This window comes from Mastomys coucha, unplaced genomic scaffold (genome assembly GCF_008632895.1).
Source record: "Mastomys coucha isolate ucsf_1 unplaced genomic scaffold, UCSF_Mcou_1 pScaffold20, whole genome shotgun sequence".
Classification (NCBI taxonomy): domain Eukaryota; kingdom Metazoa; phylum Chordata; class Mammalia; order Rodentia; family Muridae; genus Mastomys; species Mastomys coucha.
Genome location: NW_022196903.1, coordinates 85,528,277 through 85,552,368, shown reverse-complemented (window position 1 = coordinate 85,552,368; position 24,092 = coordinate 85,528,277). Strand labels below are relative to the sequence as shown.

Here is a 24,092-nt window from a genome sequence, read left to right as displayed (position 1 = left end):
CTGTTCAGCTGCTGTGAACATTCCTAAACATGCCTTTGCTAGCCTGATACACACATTTCTCTTGGGCCTATACTTTCTATCAGATAACTTAACACCTTTGTTGCAATGCATTTTTAAAAAAATATTTACTTATGTATGTGAGTACACTGTCGCTGTTGCTGTCACTGTCTGAAAGGGCATCGGATCCCATTACAGATGGTTGTGAGCCATTATGTGCTGGGAACTGAACTGAGGACCTCTGAAAAAGCAGTTAGTACTCTTAACCACCGGGCCATCTCTCCAACCCCTGTTGCAGTGCATTTTAGGACATAAATATTTCAAAGTTCTGATTAAGTCTACAGTGTCCTAATATGCTGCTGCTCCACATCACAGGAAGTGGATGAGGCTTCCAGATGCCCACATCCACACACCTGATACTGTCAGATCCTAAATTCTAGTTTGTTTGTTTTTTTTTAAAAAATAAGCCAAGCTTCCAGGGAATTCAGACGTTTTCAGTGGGAAGCTCAGAATTTCAGGGTGAGCTTAGAAAGAACAGCTCTGGGGCCTGCTGGGCTATTCTAGAGCAAGGCCTGAGTCAGGGCTGGCGGGCAGGTATGTGGACCCAGAGAGCTGCACTCCTGATGTCCCTTAGCTCCCCATAGGTATGGCAGCTTCTTATCGGTTCACACTCTCAGTGTGACTTCTCTCCTGACTTCAGTCTCCATCCCTCAAGCCTGAGGTCTTTTCTTTGGTTAGAGTCTCACATCTGTGTCCCAGGGCGTAGGAAAGATGGGGAGAAGCCCAAGAGAGGGACTGGTAGACACCAAAGGTAGCATCAGTGATGCTGGGGGTGGGGTGGGTACAGACTTGGTTTCCATGGCAACCATCATGTACTGCTACCCACCCACCAGGTGAGTGGCACTTGGCTTTAAGGTCTGCCAGGTATTCTAGAAGTAAGGGTTAACAAAGCCCTGGGTGTAGATGCTGGCACTTCCTGTCAGTGGCAAGGTCTGCCGCTCAGCGCTCTGCTGCCAAGTGAGCCTCACACTCACAGCCCTCCCAACTCACATGCTGACAGTGAGGGGGCTGAGGACTGTCTCATCCTGTCAGAGCAGAACAGAGTGCTGACATCGCAGCTAGGTTACAGGTGGACCTGAGCTTGGGCAAGTGCAGCCCTGAACTGCTTATTAGTGCCTTGAGGCCCTGGGAAAGCCAGGGTTTGCTACTTCCGACCCATTGAGTATTGAGACATTTGAAAAAGTAAACCGGCAATTATTTCTTAAAGGGAAATATAAAGCCACGAGAAACACAAGCCGCAAGTCGGATGTGGATGCCTCTGCAGGGTTGGACTGCACCATCAGGCTCCAGCCCGCAAATCTCCAGCTGTCCCTGTCAAGGATGGTAGCACAGGGAGTGTGGGATCTATGACTCTGCTCCAGAATGTTCTAACACCCCCTCCCATGAAGTTCAGATACCTGCCTGTAAGGGCCTGCATCCAACACAGCCTCCTGTCACTCCTGTCCTGGACAGGGGTTATTCATCTGATGGGGTCAGATGGGGACACTCTCTGCAGAGATGAGCTAACTCAGGCAAAATGCCGCAGGGCAGGGCAGGGCAGAAAGAGGCTGGTGGAAGGGGAGTTATAACACCCCTGTTCCCAGCCTTCTCTGCATCCCTCTGTTTCCCCAGCTCTTCTCCTCCAGCTGCACTCGTTGTTACTCTCCCCTCTTCATTAGGCTGTGAGTCAGAGGTTCTGGGTTCTAATCCCAGCTCAGCCCATATCAGGAAGGCAGCTGCCTAGAGCAGGACAGTCTCTCTGTACCCTTTTCTGGCTGTAAATCATGGATGAATAATAGTCCCTGAGGCGAAAGGTTTGGGAGAAAGCTCAGTGAGTAAAGATATTTCATAAAAGACATTTCTATATAAGAATAGAACCGGGCCTGACTCAACTCTTTGCTTTGCCACATCCCAGCCAGGTGACCTTGGGAAGCCACCCTTCTGTGGGTCATGGTCATGCTGGCTGCTGGCAGACTCTGAGGTGAGTACCCATGAGGCACCACCACAGAGTCTGATGCTGAAGGGAGGTGAAGGCAGCTCTGCCTGGATAGAACTCACCCCCAAAATCATCCCCAAATGTCTCCAGGCCTTTCCTCCAGCCCAGCTGAGTCTCCTCAGCCTATAAGAGACACATCCATTAAGAGTGAAGTTCTAAACCTGTGGATCATGACTCTTTTGGGGATGGAATAGCAGATATCCTGCATATCAGATATTTATATTACTATCCATAACAGTGGTAGAATTACAGATATGAAGTAGCAACAAAGTAGTTTTATGGCAGGAGGTCACCACAACATGAGGAACTATATTTAGGGGTTGTAGCTTCAGGAAGGTTGAGGACCACTGGTTTAGAGCAACAGGTGGGCCAGACATAGGCTGTCCAATGGGACTCTCAGTCCCTGTGACCTGGCCCTTGCCTGCTCCCTGGTGCATTGGTTACCACATTTGGGACATAAGGGTAATCACAGTCGCCACCTTATCAGGTGTCTTCGTTAGGGTTTTACTGCTGTGAATAGACACCATGACCAAGGCAACTCTTATAAGGACAACATTTAATTGGGGCTGGCTTACAGTTTCAGAGGTTCAGTTCATTATCATCAAGGCAGGAGCATGGCAGCATCCAGGCAGGCATAGTGCAGGAGAAGCTGAGAGATCTTCATCTTCATCTGAAGGCTGCTAGCAGAATACTGGCTTCCAGGCAGTTGGGACAAGGGTTGTTTTTGTTTTGTTGTTTTTTATTTTGTTTTGTTTTGTTTTTTGTTGTTTTTTTTTTTTCAAGACAGGGTTTCTCTGTATAGCCCTGGCTATCCTGGAACTCACTCTGTAGACCAGGCTGGCCTCGAACTTAGAAATCCACCTGCTTCTGCCTCCCAAGTGCTGGGATTAAAGGCGTGCGCCACCACTGCCTGGCTTGAGACAAGGGTCTTAAAGTCCACACCCACAGTGATACATCTATTCCAACAAGGCCACACCTCCAGATAGTGCCACTCCCTGAGCCATGCATATTCAAACCACTATACCAGGTGTCAGAGAAAACATGTATAAAGATGTAGAAATGACTTATACTGCCACGTCATGATGTCACTTGCCCTTAGTCCCATTCTTTTCAGAGAAAATTCTGGAAGCAAATGCCTAACCATTATCTTGTTAGGTCTGAATTCATGGAGCATTGTGTTGTTCTATAGACAGGTCACAACCTGTGGGGAAGAATCTGGATGCTATCATGACTGGCCAAGCATCAGAGGATCTGGGGCCTGGACCTCTCCCCAGGTGACAGGCTGTTCTCTCCTCATAACTTGTCAGGTGACCCAGGGAACTGAGGACAGGACAGGGAGGAGCAGCTGATGAAGGAGGATCCTGGCCTGGCCCAGCCTCTTCCCTTGTGGCGCCTAAGTTCCCTAACTGCCACACTCAGGCCACCTCTTCCAAGTGCCACGTGCCGCAATCTGCATCCTCACTAAAATGGCACCCACCTAAGCATTTGTTCTTAATTATTGCCTGTATAGGTGATGCCAGGAATATTAACAGGCATGCCACCTGTTTCCTGGCAGGTGGCCCTGAAGGTGCACCTGTCAGCCAGCTGTCTCGGTCCCTACTGAAAACCAGTGGCGTCTTATTCATGCTGGGCTCAGGACCCTCTGGGAGCCCCTGAATGGCTGGGCCAATTCCTGGGAGGTCTCCGCTCCCCCGGGACCTGCTTTCGAGCTGTGACTGATTTCCAGGGCTTTGGTGAGGGTAGAGAGCTGGGCATTCTTTTCCCTCTGAATGCTGTGTGGTGCTGGAGCTTTCTTTCTCTGATGGCTGATATTTAGTCCTCACTATAGGGCAGGGAGGAGGTGGTGGTGGCTCTCCTATCCCGGGCCAGGTCCCACATCAAAACTCCAGTCAGGCTTTCCCAGGGGATCCCGGTGACATCATCACTTCATGGGTACTGTGGCCTGTAAGGAGAAGTCACTTTCTGGCTGTCATTTCCTGTGAGGCAATGTTAGCCTGTGAGTGTTATCACCTGTAAGGCGACATACTCTTGTGGATGTCGTTATATGTGAGGTAATATCATCTCAGGGGGCTACTGCTTTTGAGGTGACATTACTTCCTGGGTGTCGTCACCTATGAGCTGATGTCATCCCATGGCTCCATGACCTACGGTGACTCCTGAGGTCCACAAGGCCCAGAGTTCTGCCAGAGAAGGAATTCTCTATGCTGACACACAGGCCATGCTTATAGCTCTGTGCCCCATATGGCTTTCTAACTGTGAGGCTTCCTAATTGTCCTTGTTTCAGCTGCCAATCATCCAACAGAGAAGTCGGGACTTCTGACTCACAGTTTGAAAGTTCAGGACTGGCCCTGGGTTGACTTGGAGCATCATGACTACAGGCAACACTACTCACCTCAGGGCAGGAAGCAGGAGACCGGAAAGGGCGGGGTTTTCTGCATTATATGAAGATACGCCCATCTGACGTTATTTCCCCATAGGCCCCACCTCTTAAAGCTACACAACCTCTCCAGAGATGCAGCCTTGGAGAAATGCTGAGTTCTTGGTGCTCTATACTGTAGAGGGGGAAACTGAGGTCCAGCCATGGACTTATGAAACTCTATGGACCCTGCTTCTGACCCAGAAAAAGGAGCTGCCAGCTTGGCCACTTAGTCTTCTGAGATGCGCGTGCTGACCTCCCTGTTCCCCCAGTTCAGAAACTGACTGTTAAATCACAGGGCAGCTGGCGCCCTCTGCTCCAAGCACGGCCATTGCTCCCCCTCCAGCTCTCTTGCTTCTAGCCCTTCTACTAGCCCTACTGCCTTGCCCTTCTCCCACTCTGTACCCAACCGGTATTCTCCAGCATCCTCCCTCACCCTTCCTTCTTCTAGCCTTTCTTCAAACATCACTTCCCCAGTGAGGTTTTGATGACCCTCTCCCTTTCTTCTTTCCATGGTTTTAATTCCATGGTTTTAAATTTTCATTACTTCCCAATGGCATCTATAAGGCAGGAACATTCCTGAGGCAGTTTACAGGCAAACCAGAGCTAGTTGGTTTTGGGTTTCGTTCTACAGGGTTTTTTGTTTGTTTTGCCCATCCATATCTCTAATGTATAATAGCTCCCCCACAATGCTAATTACAATAATGGCATCAACCCAAAGGAATTAACTATAAATTCTTTTTTTTTTCTTTCCAAGACAGGACTTCTTTGTGTTTCTTTGGCTGTCCTGGGACTTGCTCTGTAGACTAGGCTGGCCTGGAACTCACAGAGATTCAACTGTTTCTGCCTCTCAAGGGCAAGGATTAAAGGCATGTGCCACCAATGTCCAGGCAATTAACTGTACATTTTTAACATCATCTCAGGCTTGGTCTTTGTGAATTGTTCTGTCCCATCCTGTCTCACCTCCACCCCTACTCCCAGCCCCACTGAATATACATCCCTGTAGTCTTCAAACTGTCTTTATACATGGTTCATTCACATCGGGATCCTGCCAAGACCCCTGTATCTCATTCAGCTGATCCATCTCTTGAGAAAAATTCCTTCTTCCTCTTTTACTGGGGGGAACCAGATCATCTACTTGCCAGCTGTTCTCAGGGTATCTTTCACCGCATCCCCCTGTGCTATGTGCATTCTGTCCACTGGCCTCAGGACTTGAGGGCTGCCTGCCACTGACTGGTATCCAGTCTATGACTGACCCCCTTACCTTCTTAGGACTAAAAGAGGGAGATTTCACAGTGTCATTGTCAGAGTGAGGGAGAGAGACACAGCTCCATCTGCAACCTTCACAAACCTGAAGAGCATCCATAGACAGTTAGGGACCTCAACTCAGACCAAACCAGGATACTTGGCTTCTGGACTGAGAAGAATTTCAGGACTAACCAGTGTAGTGAGACAGTTGGAAATGTTATTGAAGATGTCTTAATATAGGTTCAAGCACAAGGCTTCAGAGAAAGAGAGCCACTCAAAAGAAATGAAGACATACCCAAGCAGGAGTATGTGCTTTCTGAGAGGGAGTAGGGCAAAGTAAGGCACACCCCAGTGTAAGTAGGGATTTCTCAAAGTTTGAAAGCAACCCATCATCTCAGTACCAGCCACCTAGACCATTGTGGTGACTCTGAAGTTACATCTCAGAAAGTTGCAAACTCCTCCTTCTCTCTTCCCTCTCATAAAAGAGATATGTGGGATGGCTCTGGAAATGCCTTGGATGAGGTTACAATGTGACAAAACAAAACCAGAAGCCATGAGGGCCACACAAGGAGTCTAGAACGAGAGTCCTTTCCCTGTAAGCTGCTGATAGTCCTAGAAAACTTCAAGTCTGTGTCTGAGAAGGAAGAAAAGCCATAAGTGGTTGTTAGCTGTGTTGGAATTCTTGCTTGCAGAGTCTTCAACTAGATCCAGAGTGACAAGCTTCGGGCTCCCATCTCCCATCCTCCAGATCTCCCCTGCCTTCCTATCCCACCACACTGTTCTTTGCCACACCTGTTTGCTCTGGTTCTCTCCTTTGACATCTCCTAAAATACATCCATCTGGGTACAAAAGTCGAGGTTTCTATCTCATTCTGTCCTGACACTGGTCCCAAGTGACCAGTGAGGGCTTGCAGCTCTTTCTCCTTTGGAACATCGTCATGCACACAAGGCATCTTACAGTTTTCCAGTCTTTCTTCTTTGATGTTCGAGCCATCCCAGACTTGGCCAATGGATGTCTGGTGCCAGGCTCCAGTGTCCTTTCAATCTTCCCCACTCAGACTTTGTGCACTTCCTTAATCTCTGGGACTAAGGAAAAGATATTTAGCATGTCCCCCCAGCCCAGCCTTAGGTCAGCCCTGGGGGTCCTTTCAGCCTGCAGAAGAGACAACACAAACTGTAAGGGGATACCTGCCTTCTTGCTCTGTTTATTTCACCTTCTGTTCCACCATTTACTGACTTATTACATTGTTGCTATCCTCTTTCCTCCTCTTGACTGATTATTTCACCTTTGGTTCCATCATTTACTGACTTATTACATTGTTGCTATTCTCTCTGTTCCTTACTAGAAGAACATCGACAATAGGAAACCTTGCTTGTTAGCTGCTGGGCCTAGGAGAGGCAGCACAGAGATGAAGCCTAATAAATAAGATGGATGAAAGAGGGGATGGGATTGATGGATAGTCTCCCTGCTCGCCCTCCCCTAGCCTGAGGGAGTTGCGCAGAGGGTCTCTCACCCCTTGACACCTCCCAGCCTTGGATCTTATTTATATCAGCAGAGCTGGTGACAGAAATGTCACTACTGGGCCTGTGGGACAGAAAAGGCCAAGAAGATTAAAGGCATCTCTGATGAGATGTTAATTTGTTTCTGGAAGCAGGTGGGGGTAGTGGGGGCTTTGTGAGGCTGAGGCAGGAGTGGAGGGAGCAGGCTGGCAGGCAGAGGCTGCTGGCCTGGATCCCTTCTTTCCCTTCTTTCTACCTGGCTTTTGAGATGTGTAAAGCCCGTGTGCTAAGGAAAGTTAAGTCAATCTTGTGTTTGAATCCTGCCCTCAGCACTATTTGGGTCCTAACGATTTGTTGTCTGCCTCTGTCAGCTGGCAGAAATCCTAAGCCCTGTTCTTTTTACCAGAAGGAACAATAGGGGTGGGAGTGGGGAACATAGTCCTTGGTCAGACTTCCCACTCTGGACCCTGGTCCTGGCTGTTACCTTATAGTTTGTATAATCCCATTGAGAAACAGCCTTTGTATCTGTACTGAGCTGGCAGGACACATGCCACACAGTAGGGCTTTTACAGAAGACACTTACTTGTTCCCAGTTGTGGCAGTTGGTTGGTCTAGTTTGGGGGTGGGGTGGGAGTGGAGGGTTGAGGCAGGGTTTCTCTGTATCCCTGGCTGTCCTAGAACTTGCACAGTAGACCAGGCTGGCCTTGAACTCACTGAGATCTGCCTACTTCAGCCTCCCAAGTGCTGGGATCAAAGGTGTGTGCCACCACTGCCCAGCAGTTCTCCTCATGTTTTGGCTAAGATCTGGGACCCTGTTCTGCCACTTGCATGCTGTATTATAACCCTGGTGGAGTCCTTTACCTTTCTGAGCCTCAGTTTCCTCATTTGTAAAAGGGGAGTGTTCATCAGACCATGCTGGTGCACTGTAAAGATTAAATGAGATAGGGTGTGACAGGCAACAGACTCCCAATTTTTCCTGCCCAGACTTTCATTTTGGTTTGCTCATAGGGATGGGTACCATGTGGAATAACTGGGCTAATAGCCGCCACTTATTGGCTATTGAGCTCCTGTATGGCAGACTCGACTGTAGACACTGCTCCTGCGGCTCCCTTTGGGGGCAGGGAATTAGTCCTGTTGGTTAAATGGGAAAACAGACCCAGAGGGTACCTGGATTGATGGAGCAGGAGTCCACAGAGCTGGGTATTTGAAAGAAGTACACATGCCCCATTTCCCTTCCTATTGGCTGGGCAGGCAACACGGTCCTTGGAGATCGTCTACTTGCTTAGGATCAGAGCAGGCATGTGGCAGAGAGGGATCCCTACCCTCCCCCCTAAGGTGAGTTGATTTGAACTCAGGTCTGCTCATCCGCAAAAGCTGTGTCCTCTATCTCTCCCCTTGCTGTTAGCACGGCTTAGTCAGAGCCTCGTCCCAGACTCTTAAGTCTATAGAGGAGTACAAGTGGTGGTGGGAGGAGCCAAACAATCTTGTTCAAGTGGCCATCTTTCGTTTCCTGGGCTTGTCCCTGCCTAGGTTTCCATAACCCCCACCCCCACCCCAGGATGGAAGAACAAAATCTCCCACGGAGTTGGATAAGTTCAGAACCTTGTCCCCACCCCACTCCCCATCTTACTGGTGTCCCTGCTCCTCTTCCCAGTCCCCGACAGGAATCCCCTCCTCATCTCAGAGCCTGCTTCTAGTTGAAGCCTAGTGTTGAAGATGCTCCAAGGAAATCTTAAGCCAGGGAGAACCCAGACAACCTGTTAGGAGTCAGTCTGCTGAGAGACCTCTGGGGCCCTTCCTCTCAGGCTTCTCATTCATCGCTTGCTCTATTTTCCCCACACTGCCCTCTGCTCCATCCATTCCCGTCAGCTAATGGCAAGAATGCAGCAGCACTTGGGCAGACTGGGTGCCTAGGCCTGGTGGGAGGACTACTGGAGAGTGTTAGGGTAAACCTCATGCTTCCTGGGTCAAGGCCACAGCACTGCTTGACTGAGGCAGAGTTCTCCTGCAGCCCTGACTTCCTCTGAAGCAGAATTCTGCAGCCTTGACTCCTGAGCAGTCCTCCGAGCTCCTAAGAGTGTGGTCTGAGCCCAGACTTATCCTAGGGGCTTATAGGTTTATGAATTGAGGAGGGAGCCCAAGCAGCTACCTTAGGAGAGAAGATAGGGAATCCCTGTCTGCCACATGCCTGCTTTGACCTTAAGCAAGTAGCTGATCCTGTGCCTCAGTCTCCCCAAGGATAATACTGCCTGCCCCACCAATAGGAAGGGAAATGGGATGTGCTTAGGAAGCTCCTTTCAAATACCTGACCCTGTGGACTCCTGCCCCATCAATCTGGGGGTACCCACTGGGACCCTGGGACATGTTGCCAATGGTCTGTGCTGTGGCACAGCAAGCCAGCCCTTCTAGCGGCTAGTTAGCTAGGATGGGTATCCGAAGGTCAAGCAATTGGTCTTGAGCAGAGAAGTTTCACAGAGCAGTTTTAGATGGACAGGCCCAACAGCTGGCGGAGGAAGAGGCGGGGAGGCTGATGGAGCTGAGGAGAAGCTGCGGTGGGCTAGGCAGCACTTTTGGCGGGAAGAGGAAATAGAGGATTGGGGCGCTGAAGATAGGTTCTCCATGCCAGAACCTGGGAAGATAGATCAGCTCTGGCGCCCTGCTTGCAGTGGAGGAAGGGCCTTGCTGCCGGCTCTAGGGAGGATTATCTATTTTAGCAACTCGGGAAGGGAGGAGGCCAGGAGCGCCCAGCCTCCACCAGTCAGGCTGCTGGGGCGCAGCGCAGAGGCGCCAGCTCCCGGCTCCGAGGCTGCGGAGCTGCTGCAGGAAGGCTGCAGGGCTCCGGGTCTGGGACCTGCTGGCGGGCAGGAGTGATGTTGGCGGTGTCACTCAAGTGGCGGCTGGGCGTGGTGAGGCGGAGGCCCAAAGGTACGGAGCAAAGGCTGCTGTCGGGTGCTGGAGGAGCCACTGGGGAGGCTCCCTCACTACCCTTGGTCCCGATGTCTCCTAGCCTGCTTTTGTCTGGGTGCTCGGGGTGTCTCTGTGACATTCCTCCTGGGACGTGGAATCTGGGTCTCTTCCCTTGGCACTTGTCAGTTGCTCATTTCTCTGTATTCTTCTCTGGGGCTCCGGTCTCCCTGTGTTCTGGGTATTTTCCTCTCTCTCCGCCCCATCTCTCTTTGTCTGGTCCCCTCGGGGTCTCTACCTCTCCCTGGTATTCCTCCCTGCCCTAATGGCTGTCCTTGTGTCTCTTCCACACCTTTCCCCTATTCGGGCACACCTGCCCTCTCCCACCCTTCCTGTCTTTGTCCAAGGGTCCTTTTCAGTGTCTTCCTGTGTCTTACTTTTCTGAGCTTCTTGTCCCCACCCCTCAACACCCCTCATGGGACTTGTCCCTAAAAGGCTTTTCTTTCTTCCTTATTCAGACTATGGGACTGTGTTGTGTTTGGAACAGGCTGGCAGTGTGTGTGAATGTCTGTGTGTGCTTACACACATTCACACCTCTAGTGCAGGCTGGTGACTAAGGGCTGAAGGTGAAGCCTGGGCCTGGCTCTTATCCAAGCTGAAATGACTCTGAGTCGACACTGGTCCCATGCCTGGCACAGGGCTAGCCCCTGGAGAAGAAGAGGGGTCTCAGGTGTGGACAAGATTGCAGTGTGCTGGGGAGGACAGTGTGGACTGGATGTTAAGCTCCAGAGTCTTGGTGACCCTAGACGTCACCTGTGATGGCCCTCTGTTCTCCGCGTATATACAGGAGATAAGGATGGCAGGGATTCATAGTCCTGTGCTTCAGACTGAGAACTAAGAATTCCCAGACTGTTAACAACAGACAAAGGCCTTAGTTCATTCAGTGCTGGGGGTGTCAGAGAAGGCCTTTCCTTATAGTACCCATTGCATTCTTCAGTGACAGTCCATTCTTGGTTATATAGCAGAACACTGAAGTCCAGAGACGTTAAGGAACTTGCCCAAGGCCACACAGCTGACCCACAGATGAGCATTTGGTGACCCATTTATTAACATTTGAAGAACCTATATGAAATGGGGGTGCTCCCCTGGAAGGGGCCTAACCTGTCCATAGGACAGGAGAGGGCTCCAGGATCCATTCTGGCCTGTAAGCAGCTGGTTTCTAGAGGTCTCTGCAGGGACAAAGGCATCAGGAACAGGGCTGCCCAGGAACTCTCTGCTGTGCCCTCAGAAGTCCTCCTCCTCAAAGCTGTTGTTCAGATCTGTGAGTCCTGAAGACCCTGTGGTGCTATGGCTCATCACATCTTAGGGATGCTCTCTGTGCAAGACCCTGAGATCTGGAGAAAGGCTGAAACTGTGCTTTTTGGACACCAGGGAAGTGTCTGGGTGTGCTCAGACAGACCAGGGTTCAAATCACACCCCTGACTGTCACTCTCTGTGTGACTATGACAGCTGTCAGACCTCAGTTTCTCCACTATAGAGGGCAGTCTAAGAAAAGCCACCCACCTCAGATTGCAACTTAGAGTCTGGAGCTGAGCCCTGCACATACGAGGCTCTTCGGATGTGAGCTAGATCTTCCTATCCTCTTCTGGCCTCTCTGCACCCTGCTTCACCTTAAACCCCCTCACGGCCCCACAGCAGCCGTGCCCTTGAATGTTGAGCTCCTCATGGAGAACTGGCAGACAAAGTATAAAAATATGTAGGCTGCCTGGCTTCAGACCTACATGAAGAAGGTGTGGCCTGGCTTCTGGCATTCCAGGTGCTCTCTGGGAGGTACACAGCTGCACAACACTGCATGGAGCTGTTGCTCAAGGCAGTAGCCCTGAAGCCTTGGTGGGAAACAAGAGTTTCCCCTAGCTTGATATTCAAGGTTTTATATTTTTAAGATTTATTTATTTATTTATTTATTTATTTAATGTGTTATGTCTGTGTACTGTGTGCAATCAGGTGCTCACAGAGACCAGAAGGGGGTGTTGGATTCCCCCTGACTGGAGTTACAGGTGGTTATGAGTCACCTGACGTGGGTGGGTTCTGGGAGCCAAACCCAAGTCCTTTGTATCCTTCTACAGGAGCAGAACATTCTCTTAACTACTGACCCCTCTCTCCAGTCCTTCAAGGTTTTATTTTAATGTGTGGTGGACACATGTTTCCCCACGTCCAGCCCATGGTCTTGTTTTATTGTTATGTGTTTTACATATCATTTAGTGTGTGTGCTCGCATGAACCGTGGTGCATGTAGGGAGGCTGGAGTGCAGCTTGCAGGAGTCAGTGTGCCCCTGGAATCTAACTCATGTCAGGCTCATTGGCAAGGCTCTCAACCCACTGAGTCACCTCACCAGCGTTCCAACCCATGTTCTCCATAGATCTTCCTGTTTCTCCTTTTTATCAAATAAGACCTTCAAGGGCCTTGTCCTTTGATGGTTTGAAAGTAGGGGTCACAAGCTAGGTGACCATAGGAAACCCATACCACACTTGTCAACTGAAATACAAAGATCCAGTTAATGCCTGGAGAAGGAATCCATGATTCTGAGAAGACCAGGGAGGGCTCTCAGAGTAGGAATTTGCTAGACAAGTGACAGAGGGAACAGCTTATGCAAAGAGGGCTGCAGGGCACACAATCGATCGATGCTGACACAGGGTGTATTGCCCGGCCTCATTCAAAATTTATCAAGTACCTGGTACTGCCCTAAGTCTTAAGGCACAACACAGGTCAGCATAGACATTCTCATCCTCCCCTCCTAGCTGTGGCCACACAGCACGGTGGCTTCTTCCTCCCTCCTTCCCCCCTGGGAGGAGGCCCCCCAAGACTCTCCCCAGGACTCACCCTGGCCTCTACAGCTGACTCCTGGCATTTCTTATACAACCCTACCTCCCATAGCAGCATGAGGCTCAGCTCTGATCTCATCTCAAGCAATGTTCCTTCCCTCCAGTGCTCATCCACTGGTCCCTCTCCTGGGCTTCTGCCCTGCTCCAGGTCTAGGGCACCAGGTGTCTTAGAGACTGTGCCAGGGGATAAATTCATCCTGGGATTGTTCCAGGATTGCAGAGTCCTGGCAGGCTGGTGTGAAGCTCTGCCTTGTTCTGTGTTCTTGCCTCTTGTCAGATAGCATGCTCGGTACTTAACAAGTACATCCTTGGGTTTGGGAGCTATGATCTAAACTGCCCACATGGCACCTGAGGAAACTGAGGCTGAAAGAGAAATGACTTTCAAAAACCAGATGTGCAGGAAATGACAGTTTCGAGTCTGCCCGGGCAAGATAATTCTGAGGCTCAAGCAACTTGCCAGGGTATTCTTTTTCCTCAGTGGTCAATGTGTCTCCTGTTTTGCTGAGAGCAGAGTCCTTTCTGTGATGTCCCCACTCATGTCCTCACACATGTGCTCGCCTTTCTAGCATCCTTGAAGTTCCTCTGCCTTCTGGAGCTCTGCCCAGGGAACCTTGGCAGCTTTGATGGGCCCTGAAGCATCAGCAAGCCGCATCAGCTTACTAGTACTGCCCATGCCTAGCCACTGCCTCTGCCGCACAGACTCTTGTCTGTGTCTGTTTTGTGGGGTGCAGTCTCAGCTGGAGCTTAGGGCCTGCCATGCGCAAGCGGCATAGAGAGGATAGAGTCTCCCATAGCCCTCCCTCATGTAGCACACACTGAGTGAAGTATGCCTCTGCCTACCCACCTTGCTCACATCCCTGCCACCGGAACCTGTGCTGATCTCGTCAGCTAATGCCCCGCATGCTGTCTCCGTTTGTCAGCTTGAATGCTCAGTCCAGCAGGACCATCTGCCTGCTTTAATTGCCCAGATAATTGTGAAGGCTGCTGGCCCTGCCTCCTTCACGGCAGGTCTGACAGGGCGGAAAGAACATCCATCAGTCAGGAGGCCTGGGCAGACCCTACCCCAACTCCCTTGCAGGTCCTTGGGCAATCCCACTCTTTCTGGCCTCAGTTTCCCTTCTGTGTTCTGTTCCTGCCCTCTTAGGAATAAAAGCTCCTTGCCACAACCTCCATTTACCCACATAGTGTCCTTGGGCTAACCTTGTCTCTGCAGCCCCCACATTCTTGTTTTGGCCGAGGTATCAGTGACTCAGAGCAGATGTGGGCAGGTGGGCGGACAAAGAGGCACAGAGCCAGCCAGCTCCAATTGCTATACAACTGGGGCAGCTGGAGTCCTTAAGGGACGACCTTGAACAAGGTCCCTATCCTTTACAGAATGTGTGTGTTTGAGCCATGGAGGCAGCTGTAAGTCACTGGAGGTTTAATTTAAGGATAGAGATGAAGGGGCCCCAGACTGATTGTATCTAAGCTGAAGCTGCCCCACAGGACACAGGTCCCCCTTCTTTCCTGGCCCACATGTGCACCCCATTTTATGCATTTCTTCTCAAAGACATCCAGCTAGTCAGAGGTGGAGGTGTCTAGATTGAATTCAGAGCCCCTGGAAACCCTTAGAATATACTTCGCTCTTTGCCACTTGCCTTGCCACCGAGCCCTTCTGGGGGTAGCTAGGTGAAGAAGAGGGTGAGCATCCAGCCCTCAGGAAGACCTGTAGGGGACTAGGGAAACATCCTAGGGGATAGGACAGCAGAACTGTGCGTGGAAAGGCTTACAGGGCAGAGAGAACTAGGGACAGGTATGTCTGGAAGACAAAGATGCCAGCTGGAAGCTGGGTTCTCTCAAAGTGTTTGTAATAGAACAGAGGGAGGCTGCGGGGGAGGTCATCCAGGTTTGAACCCTTCCATGACACTACTGGTAAACCATTGCTGGAGTGTGGGACCTTCACCTGTCAGGCATCTAGAATGATCCAGAAATCCCAGGCTCTAGCCCCTGCCTCAGACAGTGGTTCTAACAAGGCTTCCACCTTCCAACTCCTTCAGGGAGACTGCTCGACATGGGTGTGAAGGCTTGCTCCCTGATGGTCCTTTTCACACCCTCACATAGCAGTCACCAGCTGTCATCAACTACAGAGCTCTCTTTCAATGTTCAAGTCCACCAAGAGGACACAAAACCAGATAGGATCATGCTCGTCCAGTGAAGCCCCTTCAGGATCTCATGCATATCATAGTCCTTCCAGGCCTATTCCCTCATCTATCAAATGGAGCCATTATTCCAGTTTGTGGAGGCAGAGAAGATACCACAGAATGTGAGGTGTAGTCTGAAATGCGCAGAAACTGGCAGAAGTCAGCAGGTGTGACCAGTGATGCAAGCTTGTGTTTCCATTGTCTCAGAGCCTCAGTTTCCCCTTGTATGTACAACTAGGCACTGGGTATAGAGGATGTATAGAGACTGGGTATAGGTCAATGCTTTGGCTTGTTTTCTCCTCTCTGAGGATGTCCCCATTTCCCAGGGGGGGTCTCAGAATGGCAGGTGAGTGGAGGCCATCTGGTCTACCCATACACAGGGGCTAAGTCAAACCACATCTGCCTCAGAGCTGTGTGTGGCTCTTACGGCCAGGCTCAGAGGCTGCATTGGCTCCAGAGAGGAATCAAGAGTGCCCCTCCCCCAGTAGATGTTCCAGTGCAAGACAGGATGCTCAGGGGGCCGTGAGCTCTCTGTGGATGGGATGGAAAGTCTTGAATGACAGTGATTCTGGGGTCTGAAGTCTTAATTGTTTAGCTCTCAGTCACTCAGTGGCACTTGTCTGGCTCTTCCTGAACATAGCCTCAGGACCTGGGGCAGTGAAGGATCTCCCTCTGAGAGGGAAGGACAGGGCCAGGGAATGGAAGGAAGGCTGGAAGGAGGCAGTGAGAACCTGCTAGTGCAGTCAGGATAGGCTTCTGGGAGAAACAGGTGGAAGCTGCAGTGAGGATGGGAACAGTCTAGGCAGAGGAATGTGCGTCAAAGAGGACCCATGAAGGAAGCATCCAATTCTGATCCTGAGCCACCCAGGCTGCTCATGCCAGGCCATATCCCTTTCTCATTCTGGGGCTCAGTTTTTCCTCTTGTGTAAAAATGCTAGCAGCAGTACTCACCTCATGAGGTTCTTTAAAAAAAGAAATCCACGAGACATTCATTGTACATGTAGTGTGGCATATCTAGTAGGTACTCAATAAATACTGGCCCCTGGCCCCTATTTAGGGTGTTTTCACTTGGACAGAGAGAGAGTGATGCCTGATGCAGGGGTAGATGGCAGGATCCTGGCTGACCCTGATGTAGGTGCTTTCCCAAAGGACACCTTGTGCACACTCTGCTCTCTGCCACTAGCAGCCATATTTGAGATGCAGATGCCCAAGTGCTATTTTGCAAAGCAACTGCACCCATCCTTTCAGGATCACTGAAGTGGTCTCTGGAGCCTGTCCTCCTGTGTTACTCACATAGCAATCATGGTGCCAGGAATGACACACTCTATGCCTCACTCCCATCTGCCTGCTCCTAACCTGAGATCCAGCCATGCTGCTGAGGGCTTCCCTTAGACACTCTGGGAACTTCCCACACTTAGTGCTAGGCATCCTCACTGCTGGGAATGCCCTGCCCATCTCACCTCTGTGGGTTTACATCACCCCTGGATGTAGCTCCTCCTGAGAAAGATGCTGATGCTCCAGTGTGTGGTCTGCTTTTAGTAGGTCCCTCGTGAAACCTACTGAAAGCTACAGACCAAGGTCCCTCCACTACCAGCCCAAGAGCTCTTTCATGTTGACATAATTTGTGTTTTACTTTTTTGGGGAGAGGAGGGTAGATAGCAAAAGATCAGGTTGGGTGGGAGGCAAAGGGCCCCAAGTTCTTCTACTGGGATAGAGTGATCCCCAAGGGCAGGAGTGTGGGGAAGGTAGTTTGACAGAGGTCAGCTGAAGTCTGCACTCATTCCCCATAGGCTCTGACCATTTAGTTATTGTCTCAGACCCTTAACTGAGTTCTTTCCCTCTATACTGTTGTATGGCTGCCCAGTGACCACAAAGGAGAGCTTGTAACACACCACTGGAGAAGGCTGCTTGTGTGTGTGTGTGTGTGTGTGTGTGTGTGTGTGTGTGTGTGTGTGTGTGTGTGTCAAGGTCCCTCCATTTGGAACACATACGCTCTTGAGGCAGCTCAGCATCTTGTCTGTCCAGGGAGCCACAGGCCAGCAGACTCCGTGGTCTTGTCAGATCCCTTCAAGACACAGAGAGGTTCACTCTGTGGTCATCATAGGAGACTCCCAGAGCCAGATTCCAGGAGGACACAGATGTCTTCCCCTTCAGAAGTCTGCCCAGGTGCTGTAACACAGGCTGACATAGTATTCCTGTGAACGCTGCCTCACTGTGAATCCAGCATCACTCCCGTGTCCAACACAACCACAAATATGTATTTTCTTGATTCCTCTCTGGTATCTCTTAGTTGGGGAGCTCTGGAAGGGTGAGGTCTGTCTGCTTCCCTCACTGCAGAAACAGCAGATCCATCCAGCTTAGTAAAGTACTGAGTGAAATGCTGAGTGAAGTACTAGGTGCTTAGTGAAAGTCTTGAGCGGAAGAGTAAACTACCGTGAGGTAGCACTGTGGCTGTTCAAACCCGTACCAACCACCTTCAGAGGGCCCACATCCTGAACAGCTCAGCCAAACCTCACAGAAGGTAGACACAATCCTCCGTGTTTTAGAGGAGTCTGGGGTTTAGAGAGGCACCCGCTTGGCTGTAGTCTGTTGTCTTCTCCCTCCAGGAGGGATGTAATTACTGACATGAGGGAGGCATGGAGCCCATGGGAGGGGGGAAACCTGTGGAAGCTGCCTTTCCCATAGCCAGGCTCCCACTTATGATGCCCAGATCCTCCCTAGTCACCAGAGACTCCTTAGGCACAGCAGGGGTGCCACCCTCCGAAGAACAACACCCTCCTGTCCACAGTCCTGAGATACCCAGATCAGGGGATGTTAGGAGCACTGCTGTGTATTCCAGGCACTCTAGACAGGTTAGTGCTGCCCGCAGATGGCCTGGCTTCCAACCTTGGCTCACCTCTTAGTCCTGAGGAAAGGAAGATGTGGGATTCATTGTGACCTTGGTTCCCTGTCTTCACATGGAGTTTCTACAGAACAGCCTGGATGGAGGAAGTCATGAGTGACTCCCAAGCTGCTTAGGTTGGCTGTGGCTTTTCTGAATCTTCTGGAACCTTCCTCTCTATGGCCCTTCTACACTGGTTGCCTTGTTTTGCTCTTGCATGCTCCTGAAACCCCCTCATGTTCTGCTGTGCTTAGCACCAGGATCAGTTAGGTCTATAAGGCAGCAGTGTCCCTGAGGGACCACAAGGATTGGGAGGATGTGTATATCTGGAACAGGTTTGACACAACCCGATAGACCGGAGGAATATGGTCTCAGTTCTCTTCCCCTGTGGCAGACAGAATGGCAGGCTGGCCTTTGCTTTCCCCAGAGCCCCCACCTTCTGGAAGTGTGTGTCAGGAGTGATGCAGAGGCCCCAGGCCAGGGTCTGCTGCCCACGCTTGGGGGCGGGTGGAGGAGAAGAAAGCCACTAAAGCCCACAGCAATAAAGGGTTTATCTCATAGTTCTCTATTGCCATCTCTGCCTTCCTCCCTGCCAGACTTAATTTCCGCTTGTCACTGGCGGGCTTGGGGACACAGCTAGCTCGTGTCACAGTGGCCTCAGCCCTGGACTGTGGGAGGAAGGGCATAGCTTGGTGCTGGAGAGGCCTCTAAGACCCCTCTTGATCTCAGGTTCCCACCATAGAGTGGGTGGTCGTCTGGTTACTGTAGTCACAGCCCCTGGGTCTCTGTGGGAGTGGAGGGGACCCTGGGAGTCCACTAGCATGAAGTCACCAGGGAGCATCCCACCTCCAGGGCCAGGGTGCCTATGAGGAGGAAGGAGGAGTGTGGAGCCAGCCCTGCAGGGAGAGCCAGCCACAGCAGGACTGTCAAAGTCTGAAAAACTCTTCTAAGGTCCTCCCTTCTCCCTTGGAGTATAACATCTGGGGCCACTCACAGCTTTTGGGTAACAAAGTTTGACCATCCTGAGGCAGAGCAGCTAGTCCACAACACAGTCTTGGTGTGAGGCACTTGGCAGGTGGGTGATGGATGGATGCTTTCTCTGGCCATTAGTACAGGTGTCTCTGCTGTCAGCAATGGCATAAAATCCTTGAGCCAAAGGCTTGTGCAAAGGAAGGAGTCTGATCTGGCCTCACTGTGGTAGATCCTAGAGTCCAAGATAGGCAGCTGATGGGGTAGGTGGGGGTAAGGGTTAATGGTACAGTCGCAAGACTGGGGAAGGCATAATCCAGTCCCCAGGCTTCTGTCTCAGGACCCACACACTGCTGGCTACTGAAGTCATGACCCCCTGAGTCTCTGGGAACCCTGGGAATCTATTAATCCTGAGAATACCAGGGAGCATCCCATCTGCAGGGCCAGGAGACCTTCGAGGAGCCCTGCTCCAGTCTCATGCCTGGTGGTATTCCAAGACTTTGAGATGAGTGCTTTGTTCTACCTTTCTACACCGTGGGAAGCTGAGGCCAGAGAGGCTTGGATGAGCAAACCATCCCCTGGCATACAGCCTCTGGGTGTGGAGATGCTGAGTCTCCGACCGGTGTGGCTGCCAGTTCGGTGGTCCAGCCACCCCCACCCAAGGCTACCCTCACGTGCTTCAGTGTGTCAGAGCACAGATAAGTCAGATGCTATCTTTGGGAACTGCAGGAGGCCTGGCTCCCAGCCACTGCGTACACCCTACAATCTGTCTCCCTTTCCTCTGCCTCCCCGAGGCGGGCAGCACTGGGCTGGAGGGGTGGTCGCTGGAGCAGGTCCCAGGAGCAGCTTGGCCTGATCGTGGCTCCCAGGTGGAACTACTCAGCAGCATCCAAGATGCCTGAGGTCCTGGCAAAGACTCCTCATGCTCTTTCCCTACAACCATCTGTGGCTCCCCCATTGCCTGCAGGATGCAAGCAAACTCAGACCTCAGAAACATTTGTTGACAGATAGGTTTGGCCTGGGAGGCCACCCTTGTAGCAAGTCCCCAGCGGTGTTGTGAACAAGAGCCCTCAGACCTTGGAGGAATGAGACCTCACAGACCTCATCCGGCTCCATCCACAGGTTCTCTCTCATCTCTCAGGAGGACTTTGCCCACAGTTTCACATGGTAGTCTCTTTCTTGTTTCTACTTATCCTTCAACACCAGGCTCAAATCTTCCTAGTTTCCCCAGGTAGCTCCATGCTCACCTCCGCACCCCAGACTTCTTTACTAGCTCTTGAAATCCCCATGGTCCGAGACTTCAGACTCCCCCTCAGATCAGCTGTGTGACCTTGGGGAAGCTGCTGAGCCTTTCTGTGTCAGAGTTCACGTTTGGACCCCCTTTGTTCCAAGATTGACCAACAGTCATTTCTTCACATATGCATGGATAAAATTTAATAAAAATGTGTGGTGGGGTGGCTGAGCCAGGGCAGAGGCAGAACCTGTTTTCTTTCCTATCTGGTTTTGTCTCCGACCCCCTAGTGCCTAGCACAACAGGTTCTCGGAGTAATGCTGTGCAGTCGGCTCTCCTCCTAATCCATGGAATGACCTTTCCAAGGGCTTTCTCAGCCACCAAAGTAAATTCCAAAGGAACAGTGAAGAGCCGAAGAGCTCCAGCCGAGCTTCCCACTGCCAATCAGAACAGGCCTTGAGATGCATCTGTCAAGAGAACAAATGTTTTCTTAAAGAGCAGACGTCACTCCAGAGACCTATGTATCGTTTTCCACTGTCCACAGATGGGGGAGGCTCTGCTAGAGGACCTCTGATGACCTCCTTTCCACTGATGTGGAGTTGGGATGCTCAGGTAGCCCTCTGTGCCCTGATAAAGATCCATGTCATATCCAGGCTTTCCTTGCCATTTCCAGGCACAGGGCCCCAGGGAGCCTGTGGCCCCTCTCTGCTTGGTATGACTCTTTCATATGAGAGTCAGCCTCACTACCTCTCCCATGGCTGTATAATGCTCCTAGATCTTTGGTCTGGACCTCAGTGCTGGTCCAGGGAACTTGCCTAGTGCTTAGACCCTACCCCCCAGCATGCCTGCCGCCCCTCCCTTCTCAAGGTTACCTGATGAGGAAGGCCTCTTGGGGAGTGAAAGCAGGACAGGGACTTGAACCTGTAGACAGAGAACATGGATTCATCTGAAGCTGGTCCCGGGGTAGTCTGTAAGTGTAATCTGACTTCCATAGTGGCTGGGCTGCCGAGAATTCTCTGAGAGCAGGGACCCCGTATCTAAATCTCGGCTGCATTCAGCCCAGTGCACTATGCACTTGCACAGGTTGTTGATGGCCACTGTTTGCTGCCTGTGTCACTAATTGCCTTTCTTCTCAATGCCCGTGTATATAGCCTTGGGGAATGAGATGGGGCAGGAACAAATACAGCTGCCCCATCTGGAAAGGTCCTGGGGCTACATTAGGATCTGCCTGGTTGGTCCTGAGCCCTGAGTGAAGGAGGTCTATCAGTGCGCAGGATTGGAGCCCATCTGGGGCAAGCAAGGGGCAGCTTGCCAGCTGCGTCTACAGCCCATGACCAGCTGCCCCTGTCTATCAAGCTTAGATGTGGAAGATTCTTGGCCTGAGGTACTCAGTCCCCATATAGTGCTGTGGACACTGTATATGATAAGCTGTTTAGGTTCATGGTCCCTACGTCTCAGCTTCCAGAGAGAAAAGTGAAGCAGGGGGTGGGGGGAGGAAGAGATCAATGCCAGGGTTCTTGGGGGGGGGGGGACTGTGAGCACCTGCAGAGGTGCCTAGGGGCCAATCACATGGCCAGAGAGGCCGCTGCACTTTGGGGCTTATGAATGGAATCCTATGCCAGTCCTGCTGAAATCTGCTCCTTACAAGAATAAAGTTTGGGAAGGTCTACCCTCCTTTCGAGATGTAAAAACTGAGGCCCAGGGAAGACAGTCATTTGCCAAAGCCCTGGGGCACTTTAGGATCAAAGTCATGTGTCCAGGACACTGGGGTGGAGGTGGGGGTCCTAGGGTTCTCTTCTAAGAGTCTGAGTGCTGCCATATGCCCGTGGCTGAGGGGGCCTCAGATACTGATCCTGGAGACACAGTGAAGAAAGCTTTGGCCCCTTTAAGTAGTGAGCAGACTGCAGTGGGTGGACTATGCCCCGCCAGTGGGAGGGAGCTCCTGGGCCCCTCCCCTGGGAGGGTGAGGGAGGAACCTAGTGTGTGTCTGGGAGCTGTGGGCAGTGCAGAGACAGCAGACATGCTGTGTGGGCTCAGTCGGGACAGCCCTGCAGAGGCAGGTACGTGGAGCATGCAGGCACCACACCAGCTGCAGCGAGGGGCCTGGATGGGAGGAATAAGGCTGCCACTCTGACAGTCTGGTGGGAAGGAGGACATGGGATCTCTAACCAGGCAGGTGCTGAGTGAGGGCTGCGTTTCTGCTCTGGAGTTGTCCTGTCACTGGAAGGCTGCCTCCTAGGACTGTCGCTGGGTATAGGTTACCTGTCGCTGGGTATAGGTTACAAGGAGTTCAGTAGGAGACCCAGGGAGGCTGCCCTTCCTGCCTCAGTGGGGGGAGTAGAGCTGTCAGTTATTGGGAGCATGGGGCTGCCCATTGGGAGTGAACCTTCCCTGAGGCCAGGGTAGATGAAGGTTTCTGCAGAACCCTGGGCTCTGGAACTCAGTAGAGGGGCGGGGCTCAGCTGCCACATTCCTAGGTGGCTGTGGTAGTATCTGGGACTAGGGAGGAGCTATGGGGCAAGTGTAGTGATCCCTGTCCCTGTCTGTCTGTCTGTCTGTCTGTGTGTCTGTCTGTCTGTCTCCCTAACTTCAGCCTGCTGGGACAGCCTGACCTCCCCCAACAGTTCTGCTCTTTGTTATGGGGCAAGTGTAGTGATCCCTGTCCCTGTCTGTCTGTCTGTCTGTCTGTCTTGTCTGTCTGTCTGTTTTCCTAACCAACAGCTCTCCTCTCTATGGGTCTTTTAGGTCACTCTGTGCCTTTAAGGGTTATCACCTCCAATGCTTTCAGTACCTTCCAAGATCTACACACCTCTCTATAGCTTCCAGGGTAGGAACCAAGCACCCCAGGTCTCCTTCAGGGACACCTCTGTCATTCAGTTTGAGTTGGGGATGCTGGAACTTCGGTGCTTTTCTTACACCTAAGCCTGCTGGGCCCTTGCCTCGTTCTCTTCCTGGCTTTCAGGCTTCTAACCATAGTAGACCCTGTGTCCTGGTGTTCTCTTGGCCTCTGGGCCCCTACCTCTAGTGAGGCCTGGGTTCTGGTGCTCTCCTGACCTGCCTCAACTCCTGGGTTCCCAGGGGGGAGGGGATATGCCTGAAGTCTGGTTACAGCTTCTGAGCCCAGCTCTCAAAGCCTCTGCTGAGCTCTCTGGTTTCTACTCTGATGCTTCCCGATTCCCTCTTTCCACTCTGAGAATTTCCTCCCTGGGTCATAGGTTCACACCTGCATCAGCATTTGATGACTTCAACCCCAAGGCTCCTTTTTTAAAAAAGAAAAAATCCTGAAATGGAGCTTCAGGAACAACAGGTTCTAGGTGTGCTGTATTCCTCATTCCCTTTCCCGTTTCTCCGTCCTGTTCCTACTTCATGTTCTCCAAGCTTTGTGTCAGAGAGTCTGTCTCCAATAGTTTCCTAAAAAGTCTCAGGGCTCAGCATGGATCCCATGCCCATTGCTAAACCAACCATGGGGCCTATCACTAGCCAGGCCTAGTTGTAGGGCCTGTCCTAAAGCAGGGGAAGAGAGCCAACAGGTGGTCACTGCATGTGTAGCCACGCTGCAGGGGTGGGGTGGGGTGGGGTGGGGACTGAAGCCTGTGGAGGAGGCAGCCTGGCTCTCTCTGGCCTGGATGGACTCTACCCCAGTGGCTCTTTCCTCAGATCCCTTCCTGAGGCTGTCCAAGCTTTCTCCTGGAGCCTCTAGAGTATCTGTGGGATGGAAGATGATAGGTACAGTAGGCCTGACTCTGACTAAAGTGGCTGAGAGTGTCCCCCACTCCTGCAGGAACACACACACACACACACACACACACACACACATACACACATACATACACACATACACACACACACA

General features: G+C 51.5%; 1 protein-coding gene and 1 long non-coding RNA gene across 5 annotated transcripts in view; one reads left to right on the top strand and one right to left on the bottom strand.

Moving 5' to 3' along the window:
* The window catches only part of Grip2 (glutamate receptor interacting protein 2), an 82,292-nt gene that overhangs the window by 27,094 nt on the left and 31,106 nt on the right, over positions 1-24,092 (top strand). The window contains exon 1 of one of the 4 annotated variants that reach the window (XM_031382592.1): positions 9,874-10,120. The exons of 2 other annotated variants lie outside the window; for them this stretch is intronic. In XM_031382592.1, the coding sequence (XP_031238452.1) occupies positions 10,066-10,120 (55 nt within the window). In that variant the 5' untranslated portion in view covers positions 9,874-10,065. Of the gene's footprint in view, positions 1-9,873; positions 10,121-22,262; positions 22,303-24,092 lie in introns of those variants that run through there. One more of the 4 variants, XM_031382595.1, reaches the window with a different exon arrangement.
* LOC116099281 lies at positions 20,419-21,246 on the bottom strand. Its single transcript, XR_004122188.1, has 2 exons — positions 21,115-21,246; positions 20,419-20,709 (listed from the first exon to the last, which is right to left on the bottom strand). It is a non-coding gene; the product is annotated as an uncharacterized LOC116099281 (long non-coding RNA).